Source organism: Ranitomeya imitator, chromosome 8 (assembly GCF_032444005.1).
Source record: "Ranitomeya imitator isolate aRanImi1 chromosome 8, aRanImi1.pri, whole genome shotgun sequence".
NCBI classification, from domain to species: Eukaryota; Metazoa; Chordata; class Amphibia; order Anura; family Dendrobatidae; genus Ranitomeya; species Ranitomeya imitator.
Window position 1 is genome coordinate 185,829,746 of NC_091289.1, and position 22,447 is coordinate 185,852,192.

The following is a 22,447-nucleotide window of genomic DNA, read 5'->3' on the forward strand; positions in this document are numbered from 1 at the left end:
CCTTCTCTACTCCCCTCTTATCTCCTCTTCCCACAATCGTATACAAGATTTCTCTCTCGCGCATCACCCCTACTCTGGAACCCTCTACCACAACACATCAGACTCTCGCCTACCATCGAAACCTTCAAAAAGAACCTGAAGACCCACCTCTTCCGACAAGCCTACAACCTGCAGTAACCACCGATCAACCAAACCGCTGCACGACCAGCTCTACCCTCACCTACTGTATCCTCACCCATGCCTTGTAGACTGTGAGCCTTCACGGGCAGGGTCCTCTCTCCTCCTGTATCCTCACCCATCCCTTGTAGACTGTGAGCCTTCACGGGCAGGGTTCTCTCTCCTCCTGTATCCTCACCCATCCCTTGTAGATTGTGAGCCCTCGCGGGCAGGGTCCTCTCTCCTCCTGTACCAGTTGTGACTTGTATTGTTCAAGATTATTGTACCTGTTTTTATTATGTATACCCCTCCTCACATGTAAAGTGCCATGGAATAAATGGCGCTATAATAATAATAATAATGCAGACCGTGCCAAGCAAGTTGTAATTTTTTCTGACTTGCTTGTTTTAGCTGCATTATGCTGCATAGGGCATTCACTACCATTTCGACCAAAGTCGCCATTTAGCCACAGCCTTATCAGCCCTGTGCAACAACCCTGCTGGCGCTGCACAGATTTACTTGTCTGTGTCGCAGAATTACCACGTTTGCACTGAGGATCATTCCCCGAAACGAACACATGAAGTTAATTTATTTTGCTTTTATACCTGTTTCAGCAACAGGATTGTTTTTGCAGTGCAAGTCGAGTGTATGACTCAAGAGACCCCCAGGGCCTTATATACATAATACAGGGAGTACGTACCGTACTTATAACTAGTCTTTATACTGTAGTTAAGTACCGTCCGGCCCATTACAGGGGTTCGCCTCCTTAGTACACCCCCTTAGCTGTTCCGATCACTGCCGATCTGGCTGCTGGATCCTCTCGGTCATTTGTTATGCTGGCGTGAAGTAATACAAAATGATCATAAAGTTGATTTGGAGGTCATTATAAGCAATATGGAAGTAATATGGACACACTGAAACCACAAAGTCCATATATTCACAAGTCCGAATGGACACCCGTTTTTGGTTTCTATTTTTCCTCCTCGCTTTTCAAGAGCCTTTTTTTTTTCTGTCGTTAGCGTTGTATCCTGACTTGTTTTCTTTGGGGTACGAGCTGTAGCTTTTATCACTACCCTACAACTTTCTGATCTCTTTTTTTTTCCTTTTTTTGGGGGAGTCAAAGAAACCAAAAAACAGCGATTCTGCCCCTTTACTTTGTTCACTTCAGTATTTATCATAGGGGATAAATATTATATTATCATATTAATTCAGAAAGTTACGCATGTCTAATATGCACATTTTTTCATGTGACTTTTTAAGTACCAAAAAATAGAACTTTATGCATTTTTTTAAACATTTTTCATCTTTTTTTCTCATTTTTTTATTGGCCTCCCTTGGGAACGTAGAGAAGCGATCCCATATACAATATATGGCAATACTGTAACGCCACAATATATTGTAAAACTGCCGACCACGTGTAAAGACCAGCCACTGGCTTTGTAGGTGTACAAATATGGCGGACAGGGCGGTTTTGGTGATTGTAGGGTGCCGATGAGGCATTGAGGTATCCCTGAGGTGTGACGAATGTATGACATTGTGCCTTCTGTATGCCAGCATGTGAGAGGAGGTTCGCAGGGCTCCATTATGGCATCCATGGACTATCAACATGGCCGCCAGTCAGGGTCCTTCTATGTTTTGATCTCCTCCATGGACACGCTCTTTTCTTCTTCAACAATATAGCAGGAGTGAAATCGGCGGATCTTGTAGCAGATTTGCGCCATTAATTCCATCATGAATTTCCACATTTTTATATCCGACCCTGACACTCGGATTTTCTGCTGCAGAGGATTATTCTCATTGTCTAATTCTTGGTGTTTCTATCTGAAACAGAAGACATTTCTACTTATTTCTGATTTTTTTTTAATATGTAGACAAACAAAAAATTCTGCCACACAGCGTGAAATCTGCGCCAAAATTTCCACATGTGAACGGCGCCTAATTAGGAGGCACAGTATTATTATTATTATTATTTATTGTTATAGCGCCATTCATTCCATGGCATTCCATGTGAGGAGGGGTGTACATAATAAAAACAAGTACAAGTAGCCTTATTGAAGCTTCATATAAGCATTTCACTCAACATAAACCCAATTTTTTACTTCATAAGGTGAATTGTGGACAGGTGAGAAATATTTAGCGATTTTTTCCACTTTTTTTTAACAAGAATTTTATTCAGGTTGTCAATTTCATGAGGTAACCGCATGAGTGGCCACACAAGACCTAATTTATTTACTTTTACACAGTATTGCGTTTTAATTTCTCTATATTTCAGTCAGGAGGTAGCGCCGTCCACACTGAGGTAAACTGAAAAAAAAAAAAGATGTCACTCATTGTTTCACAAGGCGGGAATCAAAGAGGACACCGCCTACATCAACAAGAGGACCAATAGAAAACAAGAGATTCAGGCAACTGCGTGCTAATTGGTGAACACTTGAGGCAATCACTTGCGACGAACTAAGGGGGCGTGGCGTGCACCTGTCATCCGTTGTGGGAGGGCCTAATTAGCGAAGACGCTGGGGGGCGTGCGCTGAAGTCCTATTCACTGAAGAGACTTACGGAATTCTACTCGCGTAGGTTCCATTAAATGAATAGGGGGTTACGTCATAGTGAAGAAGGCGATGTTCTTAGCTTGCTCCCTCCTTCTCTGTTCCCAGGTGAGGTCAACAGGGATCAGGAGGACGGAGGAAAAGAAGAAGTGACGGGAAAGCGATGGCCGGTAACGAGAACGAGCTGTGCGAGAGCCTCATTATCTGGGTAAGGGGGGCAGCAGTGACGTCATAGGTGTGTGGTGGAGGTGAGGGGGCAGCAGTGACGTCATAGCTGTGTGTTTGATGTTCTGTAATGATTGCATCCAATGAATGTATTATTAATGTGAATTACTGCACCATTATCACATTATAACGCTCCAGCCGTCGTGTTATCGCGCTCCGCTGGGTGAATATTTCATCAGGGCTTCACCGCACTTTGTTTCACGACACTTTTGTCGCTGCATTATGGAAAAAAAACTATCAGCAAAGAAAAACACACACACACTATATATATATATATATATATATATATATATATATATATATATATATATATATATATATATATATATTAGTATATATATTAGTATATATAGATGTAGAACTACAGGTCTCAGGACGACACTGAAGCCTGATACTCGGCACCCGAGCTAACAAGAAATAATAATTTATTAATTTACTTTTTATTACTTACTATTACCATTTTTTGTACAAATGTATTAAATGAATGAAATAAAAGCGTATGAGGTACGTACAGAATCAGACGCCAGATAATGCTGTACTGTATATGAGGGCTGACAGAGCGTTATATACTGTTATTTTATAATTAATCAGTACATTACTGCTCCTGATTTACATCCTGTATTATACTCCAGAGCTGCACTCACTATTCTGCTGGTGCAGTCACTGTGTACATGCATTACATTACTGATCCTGAGTTACATCCTGTATTATACTCCAGAGCTGCACTCACTATTCTGCTGGTGCAGTCACTGTGTACATACATTACATTACTGATCCTGAGTTACATCCTGTATTATACTCCAGAGCTGCACTCACTATTCTGCTGGTGCAGTCACTGTGTACATACATTACATTACTGATCCTGAGTTACATCCGGTATTATACCCCAGAGCTGCACTCACTATTCTGCTGGTGCAGTCACTGTGTACATACATTACATTACTGATCCTGAGTTACATCCTGTATTATACTCCAGAGCTGCACTCACTATTCTGCTGGTGCAGTCACTGTGTACATACATTACATTACTGCTCCTGATTTACATCCTGTATTATACTCCAGAGCTGCACTCACTATTCTGCTGGTGCAGTCACTGTGTACATACATTACATTACTGATCCTGAGTTACATCCTGTATTATACCCCAGAGCTGCACTCACTATTCTGCTGGTGCAGCCACTGTGTACATACATTACATTTCTGACCCTGAGTTACATCCTGTATTATACCCCAGAGCTGCACTCACTATTCTGCTGGTGCAGTCACTGTGTACATACATTACATTACTGCTCCTGATTTACATCCTGTATTATACTCCAGAGCTGCACTCACTATTCTGCTGGTGCAGTCACTGTGTACATACATTACATTACTGATCCTGAGTTACATCCTGTATTATACCCCAGAGCTGCACTCACTATTCTGCTGGTGCAGTCACTGTGTACATACATTACATTTCTGACCCTGAGTTACATCCTGTATTATACCCCAGAGCTGCACTCACTATTCTGCTGGTGCAGTCACTGTGTACATACATTACATTACTGCTCCTGATTTACATCCTGTATTATACTCCAGAGCTGCACTCACTATTCTGCTGGTGCAGTCACTGTGTACATACATTACATTACTGATCCTGAGTTACATCCTGTATTATACCCCAGAGCTGCACTCACTATTCTGCTGGTGCAGCCACTGTGTACATACATTACATTACTGATCCTGAGTTACATCCTGTATTATACTCCAGAGCTGCACTCACTATTCTGCTGGAGCAGTCACGGTGTACATACATTACATTACTGATCCTGAGTTACCTCCTGTATTATACCCCAGAGCTGCACTCACTATTCTGCTGGAGCAGTCACTGTGTACATACATTACATTACTGATCCTGAGTTACCTCCTGTATTATACCCTAGAGCTGCACTCACTATTCTGCTGGTGCAGTCACGGTGTACATACATTACATTACTGATCCTGAGTTACCTCCTGTATTATACCCTAGAGCTGCACTCACTATTCTGCTGGAGCAGTCACGGTGTACATACATTACATTACTGATCCTGAGTTACCTCCTGTATTATACCCCAGAGCTGCACTCACTATTCTGCTGGAGCAGTCACTGTGTACATACATTACATTACTGATCCTGAGTTACCTCCTGTATTATACCCCAGAGCTGCACTCACTATTCTGCTGGAGCAGTCACTGTGTACATACATTACATTACTGATCCTGAGTTACATCCTGTATTATACTCCAGAGCTGCACTCACTATTCTGCTGGAGCAGTCACTGTGTACATACATTACATTACTGATCCTGAGTTACATCCTGTATTATACTCCAGAGCTGCACTCACTATTCTGCTGGTGCAGTCACTGTGTACATACATTACATTACTGATCCTAAGTTACATCCTGTATTATACTCCAGAGCTGCACTCACTATTCTGCTGGTGTAGTCACTGTGTACATACATTACATTACTGATCCTGAGTTACATCCTGTATTATACCCCAGAGCTGCACTCACTATTCTGCTGGTGCAGTCACTGTGTACATACATTACATTACTGATCCTGAGTTACATCCTGTATTATACTCCAGAGCTGCACTCACTATTCTGCTGGTGCAGTCACTGTGTACATACATTACATTACTGATCCTGAGTTACATCCTGTATTATACTCCAGAGCTGCACTCACTATTCTGCTGGTGCAGTCACTGTGTACATACATTACATTACTGATCCTGAGTTACATCCTGTATTATACTCCAGAGCTGCACTCACTATTCTGCTGGTGCAGTCACTGTGTACATACATTACATTACTGATCCTGAGTTACATCCTGTATTATACTCCAGAGCTGCACTCACTATTCTGCTGGTGCAGTCACTGTGTACATACATTACATTACTGATCCTATACTAGTCCTGGGTTATATCTGTTTAGAGAGGCTCCATCAGCAGAATTGTGAGCACAGCTCTTCTGTTTTTCTCGGCAGCGTGTAGTTTATCTGGCCCTATTTACACAATAACTTTTAATAATGTTTGTGTAAAAAACAGATGAAACGTGGTTGGATTTCTGAAGTAGGAAGTCCTAGGATCCATCTTCGGATCACTCTAATGGCTCCGCATATTGGATGAGCATAGGACCTGCTGAGAGTCTGTTTGTAGACATGATGTGTATGAGTGAGTGCCGCTCTATGGTCAGAGTGCCGCTCTATGGTCAGAGTGCCGCTCTATGGTCAGAGTGCCGCTCTATGGTCAGAGTGCCGCTCTATGGTCAGAGTGCCGCTCTATGGTCAGAGTGCCGCTCTATGGTCAGAGTGCCGCTCTATGGTCAGAGTGCCGCTCTATGGTCAGAGTGCCGCTCTATGGTCAGAGTGCCGCTCTATGGTCAGAGTGCCGCTCTATGGTCAGAGTGCCGCTCTAGGATGTGTCACACGTGTGTGCATGTAGCCTTAGGCTATGTGCACACGTTCAGGAATTCATGCAGAAAATTCCTGTGAAAATCCGGACATTTCTGCCAGATTTCCGCAAGAAAACCGCATGCGTTTTTTTGCACGGTTTTGACGCGGTTTTTGCGTGTTTTTTTCCGGACATTTCCCAATGCATTAGACAGTGGGAAAACCGCGAAAAAAACGCAAAATTAATGAGCAGGTTCATTATTTTTCCGCAATGTGTTTTTCATGCGGAAAAACGCACATCATGTGCACAGAGATTGCGGATTTCATTAAAAATGATAGGATGCTTAATGTATGCAGATTATTTGCAGCTTTATAACGTTTTTATAGCGCAAAAACACTAAAAAACCGCAAATAATCTGCAACGTGTGCACATAGCCTCAGGGTAGAGTGACAAAACCATATATAAATATTGTCATAGACTTTCCAGAAAGCTGGTGCGATTTACTTCTCACTTGTCATCTGTGTTGTCCATTTGTTTACAACATCTGTTAATTATTTACAGTCGCCTATTCTACAGAATTGCAATGTATCCGTAAAAAACGGATGCCGTACTGTAGCTTTAATTTTGTTTGTTTTTTTGTACACCTGTAGACTTGATTAGCTGAGCCTCATCCGATTTACAGAAGAAGTTGGTGCTGGCTGTGATTTTTTTTTTTTCACATGCGGATTTGATCAGTAAACCAATATGCTCATCTGCACCTCCACGTTGAATAACTTTGACCTGAGTAGTGTCTGGTATTTTACAGACAGTACTCGGACTAAAAATACTTTCTTGTGAACGGGCCCTTAATATGAGGGTCTACTGCTGATTTCTTAAGCTTGTCATATACAGTGCCTTGCGAAAGTATTCGGCTCCCTGAAACTTTTCAACCTTTTCCCACATATCATGCTTCAGACATAAAGATACCAAATGTAAATTTTTGGTGAAGAATCAACAACAAGTGGAACACAAATGTGAAGTTGAACGAAATTTATTGGTTATTTTAAATTTTTGTGGAAATTCAAAAACTGAAAAGTGGGGTGTGCAATATTATTCAGCCCCCTTACTTTCAGTGCAGCAAACTCCCTCCAGAAGTTCATTGTGGATCTCTGAATGATCCAATGTCGTCCTAAATGCCTAATGATGATAAATATAATCCACCTGTGTGTAATCAAGTCTCCGTATAAATTCACCTGCTCTGTGATAGTCTCAGGGTTCTGTGTGAAGCAGAAGACCAAGGAACACAACAGGCAGGTCCGTGATACTGTTGTGGAGAAGTTTAAAGCCGGATTTGGATACAAAATGATTTCCAAAACTTTAAACATCCCAAGGAGCACTGTGCAAGCGATCATACTGAAATGGAAGGAGTATCATACCACTGCAAATCTACCAAGACCCGGCCGTCCCTCTAAACTTTCATCTCAAACAAGGAGAAGACTGATCAGAGATGCAGCCAAGAGGCCGATGATCACTGGATGAACTGCAGAGATCTACAGCTGAGGTGGGACAGTCTGTCCATAGGACAACAATCAGTCGTACACTGCATAAATCTGTCCTTTATGGAAGAGTGGCAAGAAGAAAGCCATTTCTCAAAGATATCCATAAAAAGTGTCATTTAAAGTTTGCAACAAGCCACCTGGGAGACACCAAACATGTGGAAGAAGGTGCTCTGGTCAGATGAAACCAAAATCGAAATTTTTGGCAACAATGCCAAACAATATGTTTGGTGTAAAGGCAACACAGCTCATCACCCCGAACACACCATCCCCACTGTCAAACATGGTGGTGGCAGCAGCATGGTTTGGGCCTGCTTTTCTTCAGCAGGGACAGGGAAGATAGTTAAAACCGATGGGAAGATGGATGGAGCCAAATACAGGACCATTCTTGAAGAAAACCTGTTGGAGTCTGCAAAAGACCTGAGACTGGGACGGAGATTTGTCTTCCAACAAGACAATGATCCCAAACATAAAGCAAAATCTACATTGGAATGGTTCACAAATAAACGTATCCAGGTGTTAGAATGGCCAAGTCAGAGTCCAGACCTCAATCCAATGGAGAATCTGTGGAAAGAGCTGAAAACTGCTGATCACAAACGATCTCCATCAAACCTCACTGAGCTCGAGCTGTTTGCCAAGGAAGAATGGGCAAGAATTTCAGTCTCTCCATGTACAAAACTGATAGAGACAGAACCGACCGACTTGTAATCACAGCAAAAGATGGCGCAGCAAAGTATTAAGTTATAGGGGCCGAATAATATTGCACACCCCACTGTTCAGTTTTTAAATTTCCAGAAAAATTTAAAATAACCAATAAATTTCATTCAACTTCACAATTGTGTTCCACTTGTTGTTGATTCTTCACCAATAATTTGCATTTGGTATCTTTATGTTTGAAGCAAGATATGTGGGAAAAGGTTGAAAAGTTCCAGGGGGGCGAATACTTTTGCAAGATACTGTACATTAGATTGTCAGCTGAATGATGCCATCTGTGCTGACTCTCTCACTCGTTCGGACGAGCGCTCCTGTGTTCTCTAGGCGAGAGCTATCGACAGACACATCATCCTTCAGCTTATCTCAGGGAGAACAAAGTGATCGACTGTCCAAAATCAGATATGCGCAATCGATATCTCTCCAATCATTAGTTGCCTGACACCCCCATACACCGTGGACCGTCGGCCGAACCCGTCCTTATAGGCAGGGTAGGGTGACATTAGTCTGATGTGTATGGTGCCTAAAGCCTTGGAAATATTCTTCGTGATATCTGAACTAACATCTACAGAATTAATTGACATGTTGTGGATTTCAGATCTGCAGTGCAGGGCAGTTTCCGCTGTGGATGTTCTTCATAGTTTGTACATGGGATCTCTGCCTGCTGTCAATGAATGGGAACATTGTTTATATCCATAGATGCAAGTAGCAGCTGTATCTGTGTTGTTTGGACATAACTAGGATGAGTTTTCCATTCTCTCACAGCAAGGCTAAGTATCTACCAAAAACGTGAATATTTGAGGGGCAGGATTAGTGAGTGCTCACTCTATGGGGAGAACTCATCTTGAGGGCAGCACTACCTCAGACCACTAAAGTGACCAGTGTTACACACAACATTGCCTAATACTTGCTGACTGTTTCCCTTTTAATCTAACAGAAAACAAGCAGAATAGTGAGTGCAGCTCTGGAGTATAATACAGGATGTAACTCAGGGTCAGTAATGTAATGTATGTACACAGTGACTACACCAGCAGAATAGTGAGTGCAGCTCTGGGGTATAATACAGGATGTAACTCAGGGTCAGTAATGTAATGTATGTACACAGTGACTGCACCAGCAGAATAGTGAGTGCAGCTCTGGAGTATAATACAGGATGTAACTCAGGGTCAGTAATGTAATGTATGTACACAGTGACTACACCAGCAGAATAGTGAGTGCAGCTCTGGAGTATAATACAGGATGTAACTCAGGGTCAGTAATGTAATGTATGTACACAGTGACTGCACCAGCAGAATAGTGAGTGCAGCTCTGGAGTATAATACAGGATGTAACTCAGGATCAGTAATGTAATGTATGTACACAGTGACTACACCAGCAGAATAGTGAGTGCAGCTCTGGAGTATAATACAGGATGTAACTCCGGGTCAGTAATGTAATGTATGTACACAGTGACTACACCAGCAGAATAGTGAGTGCAGCTCTGGAGTGTAATACAGGATGTAACTCAGGATCCGTAATGTAATGTTTGTACACAGTGACTGCACCAGCAGAATAGTGAGTGCAGCTCTAGAGTATTATACAGGATGTAACTCAGGATCCGTAATGTAATGTTTGTATACAGTGACTGCACCAGCAGAATAATGAGTGCAGCTCTGGGGTATAATACAGGATGTAACTCGGGATCTGTAATGCAATGTATGTACACAGTGACTGCACTAGCAGAATAGTGAGTGCAGCTCTGGGGTACAATACAGGATGTAACTCAGGATCAGTAATGTAATGTATCTACACAATGACTGCACCAGCAGAATGAGTGCAGCTCTGGGGTATAATACAGGATGTAACTCAGGATCAGTAATGTAATGTATGTACACAGTGACTGCACCAGCAGAATAGTGAGTGCAGCTCTGGAGTATAATACAGGATGTAACTCAGGATCAGTGCAGGATAAGTAATGTAATGTATGTACACAGTGACTCCACCAGCAGAAGAGTGAGTGCAGCTCTGGAGTGTAATACATGCTGTAACTCAGGATCAGTAGAGGATTAGTAATGTAATGTATGTATACAGTGACTGCACCAGCAGAATAGTGAGTGCAGCTCTGGAGTATAATACAGGAGGTAACTCAGGATCAGTAATGTAATGTCTGTACACAGTGACTGCACCAGCAGAATAGTGAGTGCAGCTCTAGAGTATTATACAGGATGTAACTCAGGATCAGTAATGTATGTACACAGTGACTGCACCAGCAGAATAGTGAGTGCAGCTCTGGAGTATAATACAGGATGTAACTCAGGATCAGTAATGTAATGTATGTACACAGTGACTGCACCAGCAGAATAGTGAGTGCAGCTCTGGGGTATAATACAGGATGTAACTCGGGATCAGTAATGTGATGTATGTACATAGTGACTGCACCAGCACAATAGTGAGTGCAGCTCTGGAGTATAATTCAGGATGTAACTCAGGATCAGTAATGTAATGTATGTACACAGTGACTGCACCAGCAGAATAGTGAGCGCAGCTCTGGGGTATAATTCAGATGTAACTCAGGATCAGTGCAGGATACAAATGTGATAACCTTCTGATGTGCATTGATTCTGCCCATGTATTATAATGTCAGTCAGAGATTTTGTGCCCGATGTGCCAGCCTCGGATGTGGCTCCAGTGCTGCTGGTAACCCCTGAAGAACAGCTTTACTTCTGCTCTGTAAATAAGTTCTTCTATATTTAGTGAGACATCGGTCATTCACTTAATTAAATCAGATTTGCGGAGCTGCCTAATCCCGGGTATTTGCTCTTCCTTGGTTTCCTATAAATGATTAGAGGACAGCGCTGGTCTTTGGGGGGTTATTACATTCTCATGAAAGGGCAGGAAGCCGTCTTACATAGTGAGTTGGTATTGATACTGTGTAATCATTTTATTAATAGGGGGTCGATATGAGAAGTGAGTCCTTGGATTACACCTTTTCTCCATCTTTTACTGCATTACATAACAATGATGACTCCACTTCGGGACGAGCAGGGCTATGGGGTCAGGTACTTACTGAAGCATCTGCTGCAGCTTACCTGGATGATAAATAATTGTGTAAGCTGAATGAGTAAACAATAAAATAAAAAGCTATCATATGGATCTGGCCCATGTGAAGGTTAGCCATTTCCATGCACTAGAGCAGTCTCTGTGAGCGCAGCGAGGTGTTTGGAGCATCATCTATCAGTCTCCCGCTTCCTCCAGCTCAGGTATACCTCACTCCATACATACTGCTTCCCCGCAGCAGAGTCCTCACTGTGAATACCAGTAGAACCAGTCCTGAAGACTCTGGGTGTGTTTACAGTCTGAGAAAGCTGCCACATAAAGAGACCATTAGTAACTACAAAGTATCCGGATTCCTCACTGTGAACTGCTTTCATCATTTGAATATTTTCTTTCTCAATTTGATTGGAGTATTTACACCTTGGATTGGCAGCATGACCTGACCCTGGAATGTGCGACCCGGTGACATCGTGGTGACATTCAGGACACGGCAAGACCCAGCACAGTTCATAGTATGGATTGTTAGTTCTGCTGCAACATCGGCCCCAAAAGCTATGATATATAACTAATGCTAATAGCCATTTGAAAGCAGTGTTTTTTTCTGGTAATCACTTGTAAAATTAATATGCCTGTGCTTTCACTGTGTATTTACATTACGTTGCTTATCCTGTACTGATCCTCAGTGACATCTTGTATTATTCTCCAGAGCTGCACTCACTATTCTGCTGGAGCAGTCACGGTGTACATACATTACATTACTGATCCTCAGTTACATCCTGTATTATACCCCAGAGCTGCACTCACTATTCTGCTGGTGCAGTCACGGTGTACATACATTACATTACTGATCCTCAGTTACATCCTGTATTATACCCCAGAGCTGCACTCACTATTCTGCTGGTGCAGTCACTGTGTACATAGATTACATTACTGATCCTGAGTTACATCTTGTATTATACCCCAGAGCTGCACTTACTATTCTGCTGGTGCAGTCACTGTGTACATACATTACATTACTGATCCTGAGTTATATCCTGTATTATACTCCAGAGCTGCACTCACTATTCTGCTGGTGCAGTCACTGTGTACATAGATTACATTACTGATCCTGAGTTACATCCTGTATTATACTCCAGAGCTGCGCTCACTATTCTGCTGGTGCAGTCACTGTGTACATACATTACATTACTGATCCTGAGTTACCTCCTGTATTATACTCCAGAGCTGCACTCACTATTCTGCTAGTGCAGTCACTGTGTACATGCATTACATTACTGATCCTGAGTTATATCCTGTATTATACTCCAGAGCTGCACTCACTATTCTGCTGGTGCAGTCACTTTGTATATACATTACATTACTGATCCTGAGTTACATCCTGTATTATACTCCAGAGCTGCACTCACTATTCTGCTGGTGCAGTCACTGTGTAAATACATTACTAATACTGAGTTACATCCTGTATTATACCCTAGAGCTGTACTCACTATTCTGCTGGTGCAGTCACTGTGTACATACATTACATTACTGATCCTGAGTTACATCCTGTATTATACTCCAGAGCTGCACTTACTATTCTGCTGGTGCAGTCACTGTGTACATACATTACATTACTGATCCTGAGTTACATCCTGTATTATACTCCAGAGCTGCACTCACTATTCTGCTGGTGCAGTCACTGTGTAAATACATTACTAATACTGAGTTACATCCTGTATTATACCCTAGAGCTGTACTCATTATTCTGCTGGTGCAATCACTGTGTACATACATTACATTACTGATCCTGAGTTATATACTGTATTATACTCCAGAGCTGCACTCACTATTCTGCTGGTGCAGTCACTGTGTACATACATTACATTACTGATCCTGAGTTACATCCTGTATTATACTCCAGAGCTGCACTCACTATTCTGCTGGTGAAGTCACTGTATAGATACATTATGTTACTGATCCTGTACTGACCCTGATGTAAAGTCTGTATTAAAGTTGAATTCATAATACAGAAGTCTTCAGAGCTGAAATTTCCCAGCATGCCAATTTACATTTTGGGAATTGCTCTTAACAGTAGCCAATGTACAGACATACAATGTAGGAGAAAGTCACCCTCTGCTTCTCCTGTGCATTTTCCCACTTTTTTTATTTTTGGTGCCTTTTTCCAGTGTCCGCCAGAGAAGATTTATATTTGTATCGTATAGAATTAAAGTGCCCCTCCTTTTAGATGGAGGACCCAGAGGTAGGACCACTTTTTGGAAAACATTGATGAGCTAAGCATCCCATTATTGGGGTCCTACCGCAGAGACAAACAAGCAATAATGACAACACCGGTCCCTCGTCCCCGTTCTGTAGCGATAGTCTGTGCTCTGTCGCTGCAGTCAAACTCTATGAGGCTGACAAGCACAGCTGAGTGCGCTACGGTATCTGTGCCCACCACTCTGTTCCAGAGGGGACACAGAATCCTTCTTTTAATAAGTTGTAATTGCAGGATTTTTCTATTAACGCCTGTCGCATACAATCGAGTACCGTTTGTGTGTAATTCGTATTATTTTGGGAGGCAGATTCTGAAACTGCTGCACAATATTTGTGGAGAAAGATTCTTTTTATTCTGTGCGGAAAACAGCAGCTGAAATCTGCAAGTCTGAATATAAGGTCTTCTTAGCGGAAATCAGATCTCATGACTGCAGATAAACTGTGGCCACTAGAAGACGTGTGAAGGCAGCTTTGTATGTGACCAGAGTAGAAGACGTGTGAAGGCAGCTTTGTATGTGACCAGAGGATAAGACGTGATGTAACATTGCGAAAGATAAGACACGCAAAGTCTTTGTAAAGTTCTTAAGTGTTGTAAGAAATGGAGATGTGATGGCGGATTCTTCTCCAGCCTGTGGACGGTGGATCACATCGCAGGCCCATGTGAGCCGCCAGGATGGGGACTATACTCAGACCCATGTACTTAGCTCCTGACATCTGCGTCCTGAGACCTCGTAGGTTACAGAAGATAAGGAATATTTGCCTTTTGAACCCTGATGTGAAAAACGTGACGGCTGTGTAACGTCTGCGTAGCTCGCTGGTTACGGGCTGAATGCGGGCAATGAGAGGTAGATTGTGAGAAATGACGAGGATCCGTCTGTTAAAATGTAATCGTAATATAAATGTGTAATAATTATGTATAATAATACAGGGATGTTTATACAATGCAATAAATGCAACACGTAAGTATCTCATAAATAAATGGCACTTTCTGATCCTCGATTCTGACCTGTGTGGCCTTCACTGATCCTGAAAGGAACTGAAGCCGGCCCAATGGACTCCCAATAAACGGGCCCGTCTGCATTGCTGGTTGTCCATGAGCTGCTGGGCAGGGTAAACCATTAATTCTCATCTTGTGGGCCCAGAAGTCAGACCTCTACTGATCATAAAGTGACGGCCTATCCTAGAAATATGAAATGGATTGACCCGTTATGTAGATAGATATGTCATGGCTCATCTGGTGAGCTGAGTTTGCGGAGCAGCACAGAAGAGAGGCATTGGTGCAGCCAGATTCAGCAGAGCTTGGTTAGATAGACGACAGGTAGAACAGCGGAGCTGGAAATGGAGAATGGCCTGTGGGTCAGCAGCTGAATATTCTGGGTAGCATGTAGAACAGCGTTGCAAGATATGCAAACAAGTACCTGGATGCAGAAGAGCTGAATGTACTGACAGTACCTTGGAATAGTAGATCTGAGTTGTCAGGCAGGTACCGCGGTGTGGCAGAGCTGAGTTTGTGGACAAAAACTTACAACAGTAGAGGAATATTGGCAGGTTGGCAACTTGGAACAGTAGAGCCTTGTATGCAGATAGGTCCCGTGATGCAGCAGAGTCGAGTGTGCAGACAGCACCTTGGAATAGTAAAGCTAGGTATGCAGACAGGTATCTTGATGCAGCTGAGCCAAGTGTGTGGATAGAACCTTGGAATACTAAAGTTAGTTATGCTGACAGGTATCTTGATGGAGTAGAACCGAGTGTGCGGACAGCACCTTGGAATAGTAAAGTAAGTTATACCGACAGGTATCTTGATGCAGCAGAGCTGAGTGTGCGGACAGCACCTTGGAATAGTAAAGTTAGTTATACTGACAGGTACCGTGATGCAGCAGAGCTGAGTGTGCGGACAGCACCTTGGAATAGTAAAGTTAGTTATACTGACAGGTACCGTGATGCAGCAGAGCTGAGTGTGCGGACAGCACCTTGGAATAGTAAAGTTAGTTATGCAGACAGGTGCCTTGATGGAGCAGAACCAAGTGTGCGGATAGAACCTTGGAAAAGTAAAGTTAGTTATGCAGACAGGTATCTTGATGCAGCAGAGCTGAGTGTGCGGACAGCACCTTGGAATAGTAAAATTAGCTATGCTGACAGGTATCTTGATGCAGAGTATCCAAGTGGGTGGACAACTCTTTGGAACAGCAGAGCCTATTATGCTGGTAGACACCTAGGTATAGCAGATCCAAGTGTGAGAACAGCACCTTGGAACAGTAGAGATGAATTTGCAGACAGTACAATAGTAGAGGCCAAGTTGGCAGACAGACAGCTTGGTACAGCAGAGCTGAGTGTCTGGACAACACAGGGGAGATTGTCAGGAGGCCACACACCAGAGGAGAGTGGAATCGGGGGGTACACAATGGGTTATGGTAGCAGATTCGTTTTTATCCCTACTGATCATTTTCGGCCTTCTCTCCACAGTTGCAGACATTTAATACCAGCGCTCCATGTAAAACGATCGATGACCTCACGGGTGGCGTGCCGATGGCGCAGGTTCTTCACAAGATGTAAGTGTCCCTCTGTGAGGCAGATCATCGCCATTAAGTATTTGTGTCCATGCTTCCATGTAGCTGAATCCCTGCCTGATGGGAAGTCCTGGTCCTCTCCAATCTACTTCATGTTTCCATTCTTCACCATTTCTCTATTTCTTCTCACTGTCAGTGGATGGAGAGATTCGCTGGGAATAATCGCAGACTGTCCCACCACCGCTGGCACCTTTAGAAATCCAATTTTCCTGCAGCGCCACCACAGGGAGAATAAAGTGTTGCATGGTTCCCGCTGACATCGTTGATGCGTCCTGTAATACATGGATGTACTATAATAATAATAATAATAATAATAATAATGTACTCAGTCTTCCAAAGTGAAAGACGTTCTCTGTAACTTCTCTGCACATTTGGTTAATTGACTCGGATCCCAAATGGAAGACACCCCCCAGGATTCGCTAATGAGGCACTTAAAAATGTATCTCCTAATTTTTCCTCATCAGTGACAACACGTAGCATAAAACTGGAAATAATCTGCCGGCCTGGGGCGATTTCTCCGACTCCCGGCACTGGCAGGCCCAGACTTGTTCGGCTGAATTATTCACTCCCAGGCGGGCAGAGATACCAGGACGCCACACACACGGCCTGAGCAGTAAATGCCAGGCACACTGCTGGGAGTAATGCTAGCACGCTTTATGGGGGAAATCTAGGGTGACTTTTTTTTTTGTTTTCTTAATGTCACTCCACTGCAGTCCAGGAAGCTGAGATTTGAGGAGCTGTTTGCAGAGTTTGCTGCTCTTCTGTCCGTTTCGTTGCGTGACACTAAGGCTATGTGCACACGTTCAGGATTTCTCGCAGAAAATTCCTGAGAAAAACCGGACATTTTCTGCAAGAAATCTGCAAGAAATCTGCATGCGGTTTTGCCGCGGTTTTGTCACGTTTTTTTCCGGACATTTCCCAATGTATTTTGTAGTGGGAAATCCGCAAAAAAAACGCAAAATTAATGAACATGCTGCGGTTTTTACCGCGATGCGTTTTTTTCGCAGAAAAAAAACGCATCATGTGCACAAAACATGCGGAATTCATTCTAAATGATGGGATGCTTATTGTATGCGTTTTTTTGCGGTTTTATAGCGTTTTTATCGGGAAAACCGCGAAAATAACGCAACATGTGCACACAGCCTAAGAGGAACTTTATGGTCATCGGTGTGTATCCGTTTTGTTATTCTGGGATTGAAAATCACAGGAAGCAGCAAACAGCGCCTCATATCTCAGCCTCCTCGATCCCTGTGAACGAGACATTCAGGTTGTGAGTGGAAAGAGCACTAAAGTTATTACTCCGGTATTGACGACAATTAAGATAATGGGTGATATTGGCCTAAAAAACTGATTTCAGTTTAAGTCACTGATTTTTCATCTCCTTCCCATAGAGATGGCTCCTATTTTAATGAGTCCTGGTTAGCACGTATTAAAGAAGATGTTGGAGACAATCGGAGGATAAAGGTATTTTTTATCATTAGACGAGATGAAAATAAATATGTAATTATCACTTATTCTTCATTGTTCTATCTGATCTTAATGGACTAAAATATGAATGTACTGAGGTGTCCCGAAACACGTGAACAGGTTCAGCAGGTTCTATGGATGGAGTCACTGTGTACAGACTGCATTACTGATCAGTACTGATCCTGAGTTACCTCCTGTATTATACTCCAGAGCTGCACTCACTATTCTACTGGTGCAGTCACTGTGTACATACATTACATTACTGATCCTGAGTTACATCCTGTATTATAACCCCAGAGCTGCACTCACTATTCTGCTGGTGCAGTCACTGTGTACATACATTACATTACTGATCCTGAGTTACATCCTGTATTATACCCAAGAGCTGCACTCGCTATTCTGCTGGTGAAGTCACTGTGTACATACATTACATTACTGATCCTGAGTTACATCCTGCATTATACCCCAGAGCTGCACTCACTATTGTGCTGGTGTAGTCACTGTGTACATACATTACTGATCCTGAGTTACATCCTGTATTATACTCCAGAGCTGCACTCACTATTGTGCTGGTGCAGTCACTGTGTACATACATTACATTACTGATCCTGAGTTATATCCTGTATTATACTCCAGAGCTGCACTCACTATTCTGCTGGTGCAGTCACTGTGTACATACATTACATTACTGATCCTGAGTTACCTCCTGTATTATACCCCAGAGCTGCACTCACTATTCTGCTGGTGCAGTCGCTGTGTACATACATTACATTACTGATCCTGAGTTACATCCTGTATTATACTCCAGAGCTGTACTCACTATTCTGCTGGTGCAGTCGCTGTGTACATACATTACATTACTGATCCTGAGTTACATCCTGTATTATACTCCAGAGCTGTACTCACTATTCTGCTGGTGCAGTCGCTGTGTACATACATTACATTACTGATCCTGAGTTACATCCTGTATTATACTCCAGAGCTGCACTCACTATTCTGCTGGTGCAGTCACTGTGTACATACAGGTCCTTCTCAAAAAATTAGCATATAGTGTTAAATTTCATTATTTACCATAATGTAATGATTACAATTAAACTTTCATATATTATAGATTCATTATCCACCAACTGAAATTTGTCAGGTCTTTTATTGTTTTAATACTGATGATTTTGGCATACAACTCCTGATAACCCAAAAAACCTGTCTCAATAAATTAGCATATTTCACCCATCCAATCAAATAAAAGTGTTTTTTAATATCAAACAAAAAAACCAACAAATAATAATGTTCAGTTATGCACTCAATACTTGGTCGGGAATCCTTTGGCAGAAATGACTGCTTCAATGCGGCGTGGCATGGAGGCAATCAGCCTGTGACACTGCTGAGATGTTATGGAGGCCCAGGATGCTTCAATAGCGGCCTTAAGCTCATCCAGAGTGTTGGGTCTTGCGTCTCTCAACTTTCTCTTCACAATATCCCACAGATTCTCTATGGGGTTCAGGTCAGGAGAGTTGGCAGGTCAATTGAGCACAGTAATACCATGGTCAGTAAACCATTTACCAGTGGTTTTGGCACTGTGAGCAGGTGCCAGGTCGTGCTGAAAAATGAAATCTTCATCTCCATAAAGCATTTCAGCCGATGGAAGCATGAAGTGCTCCAAAATCTCCTGATAGCTAGCTGCATTGACCCTGCCCTTGATGAAACACAGTGGACCAACACCAGCAGCTGACATGGCACCCCACACCATCACTGACTGTGGGTACTTGACACTGGACTTCAGGCATTTTGGCATTTCCTTCTCCCCAGTCTTCCTCCAGACTCTGGCACCTTGATTTCCGAATGACATGCAAAATTTGCTTTCATCAGAAAAAAGTACTTGGGACCACTTAGCAACAGTCCAGTGCTGCTTCTCTGTAGCCCAGGTCAGGCGCCTCTGCCGCTGTTTATGGTTCAAAAGTGGCTTTACCTGGGGAATGCGGCACCTGTAGCCCATTTCCTGCACACGCCTGTGCACGGTGGCTCTGGATGTTTCCACACCAGACTCAGTCCACTGCTTCCTCAGGTTCCCCAAGGTCTGGAATCGGTCCTTCTCCACAATCTTCCTCAGGGTCCGGTCTCCTCTTCTCGTTGTACAGCGTTTTCTGCCACATTGTTTCCTTCCAACAGACTTACCATTGAGGTGCCTTGATACAGCACTCTGGGAACAGCCTATTTGTTGAGAAATTTCTTTCTGGGTCTTACCCTCTTGCTTGAGGGTGTCAATGATGGCCTTCTTGACATCTGTCAGGTCGCTAGTCTTACCCATGATGGGGGTTTTGAGTAATGAACCAGGCAGGGAGTTTATAAAAGCCTCAGGTATCTTTTGCATGTGTTTAGAGTTAATTAGTTGATTCAGAAGATTAGGGTAATAGGTCGTTTAGAGAACCTTTTCTTGATATGCTAATTTATTGAGACAGGTTTTTTGGGTTATCAGGAGTTGTATGCCAAAATCATCAGTATTACAACAATAAAAGACCTGACAAATTTCAGTTGGTGGATAATGAATCTATAATATATGAAAGTTTAATTGTAATCATTACATTATGGTAAATAATGAAATTTAACACTATATGCTAATTTTTTGAGAAGGACCTGTACATTACATTACTGATCCTGAGTTACCTCCTGTATTATACTCCAGAGCTGCACTCACTATTCTGCTGGTGCAGTCACTGTGTACATACATTACATTACTGATCCTGAGTTACCTCCTGTATTATACTCCAGAGCTGCACTCACTATTCTGCTGGTGCAGTCACTATGTACATACATTACATTACTGATCCTGAGTTACATCCTGTATTATACCCCAGAGCTGCACTCACTATTCTGCTGGTGCAGTCACAGTGTACATACATTACATTACTGATCCTGAGTTACATCCTGTATTATACTCCAGAGCTGTACTCACTATTCTACTGGTGCAGTCGCTGTGTACATACATTACATTACTGATCCTGAGTTACATCCTGTATTATACTCCAGAGCTGCACTCACTATTCTGCTGGTGCAGTCACTGTGTACATACATTACATTACTGATCCTGAGTTACCTCCTGTATTATACTCCAGAGCTGCACTCACTATTCTGCTGGTGCAGTCACTGTGTACATACATTACATTACTGATCCTGAGTTACCTCCTGTATTATACTCCAGAGCTGCACTCACTATTCTGCTGGTGCAGTCACTATGTACATACATTACATTACTGATCCTGAGTTACATCCTGTATTATACCCCAGAGCTGCACTCACTATTCTGCTGGTGCAGTCACTGTGTACATACATTACATTACTGATCCTGAGTTACATCCTGTATTATACCCCAGAGCTGCACTCACTATTCTGCTGGTGCAGTCACTGTGTACATACATTACATTACTGATCCTGAGTTACATCCTGTATTATACCCCAGAGCTGCACTCACTATTCTGCTGGTGCAGTCACTGTGTACATACATTACATTACTGATCCTGAGTTACATCCTGTATTATACCCCAGAGCTGCACTCACTATTCTGCTGGTGCAGTCACTGTTTACATACATTACATTACTGATCCTGTTCTGATCCTGAATTACGTCCTGTATTATAAACCCAGAGCTGCACTCACTATTCTGCCAGTAATTATTTGAAATAATCAGCAGCCTTGAATGCAAGTCACCAGGGTAAGCACTGCACAGGTTCCCTCTTTGGCTGCCGTCACACTATCAGTATTTGATCAGTATTTTACATCAGTATTTGTAGCCAAAACCAGGAGTGGGTGATAAATACAGAAGTGGTGCATATGTTTCTATTATACTTTTCCTCTAATTGTTCCACTCCTGGTTTTGGCTACAAATACTGATGTAAAATACTGACCAAATACTGATCGTGTGACGGCAGCCTTATACTTACACTTCTATCTCTTTTCCTCTATGAGTACACAGGTTAAATACAGTTGCACGTTGTAATAGGAACAGCCACATGACAGCCCACATGTGTATTGGCAGCTAATGAACCAAACTTAGTCAGCCCATGCAAAAATGTCACACATGGTCTTTGGTCTTACGTCCTGGGTTAAAAGATCTCCAATAAAGTTCCCATTTTCATAAACATAAATATTTTGTGTTTGTAATAAGATAACACAGCAAATAAGAGGGAACAGCAGCCCACTCAAAAAGGCCCTCACAGTGCAAATATGTAAACAGCAAAAAGGTGAGATACAAAATATAACTTTTAATAGTTTATGCAACACAATAGCACTGGCGCTCGACACTGAAGACCACTGAATGTGTGGGAGACACTAAAAAATCCCCTAGCTGCTGGTAACCTCAGAATATGTGCCAATTCTGCAAATACAAAATAAATATGCTAAAAAACAGGAACCGCGCTTAGGTGATCCTGGTAACTTGCCCCTACCTGCAGGGGTACAGTAACCTGAGTGCAGCAGTGAAATACAACAACTACACTGCTCCACTACGAATAGTGTGCTTGGTGCACCGCAGGACAACAAACTGCCCT

The 22,447-nt window shown here is 42.6% G+C and overlaps 1 protein-coding gene across 1 annotated transcript in view; it reads left to right on the forward strand.

Moving 5' to 3' along the window:
* Positions 1-2,773: 2,773 nt before the first annotated feature.
* Positions 2,774-22,447, forward strand: part of HOOK1 (hook microtubule tethering protein 1) — a 54,673-nt gene continuing 34,999 nt past the window's right edge. The window contains exons 1-3 of the mRNA XM_069738126.1: positions 2,774-2,910; positions 16,337-16,422; positions 17,832-17,904. Of these exons, the coding sequence (XP_069594227.1) occupies positions 2,866-2,910; positions 16,337-16,422; positions 17,832-17,904 (204 nt within the window). The 5' untranslated portion in view covers positions 2,774-2,865. The remainder of the gene's footprint in view (positions 2,911-16,336; positions 16,423-17,831; positions 17,905-22,447) is intronic.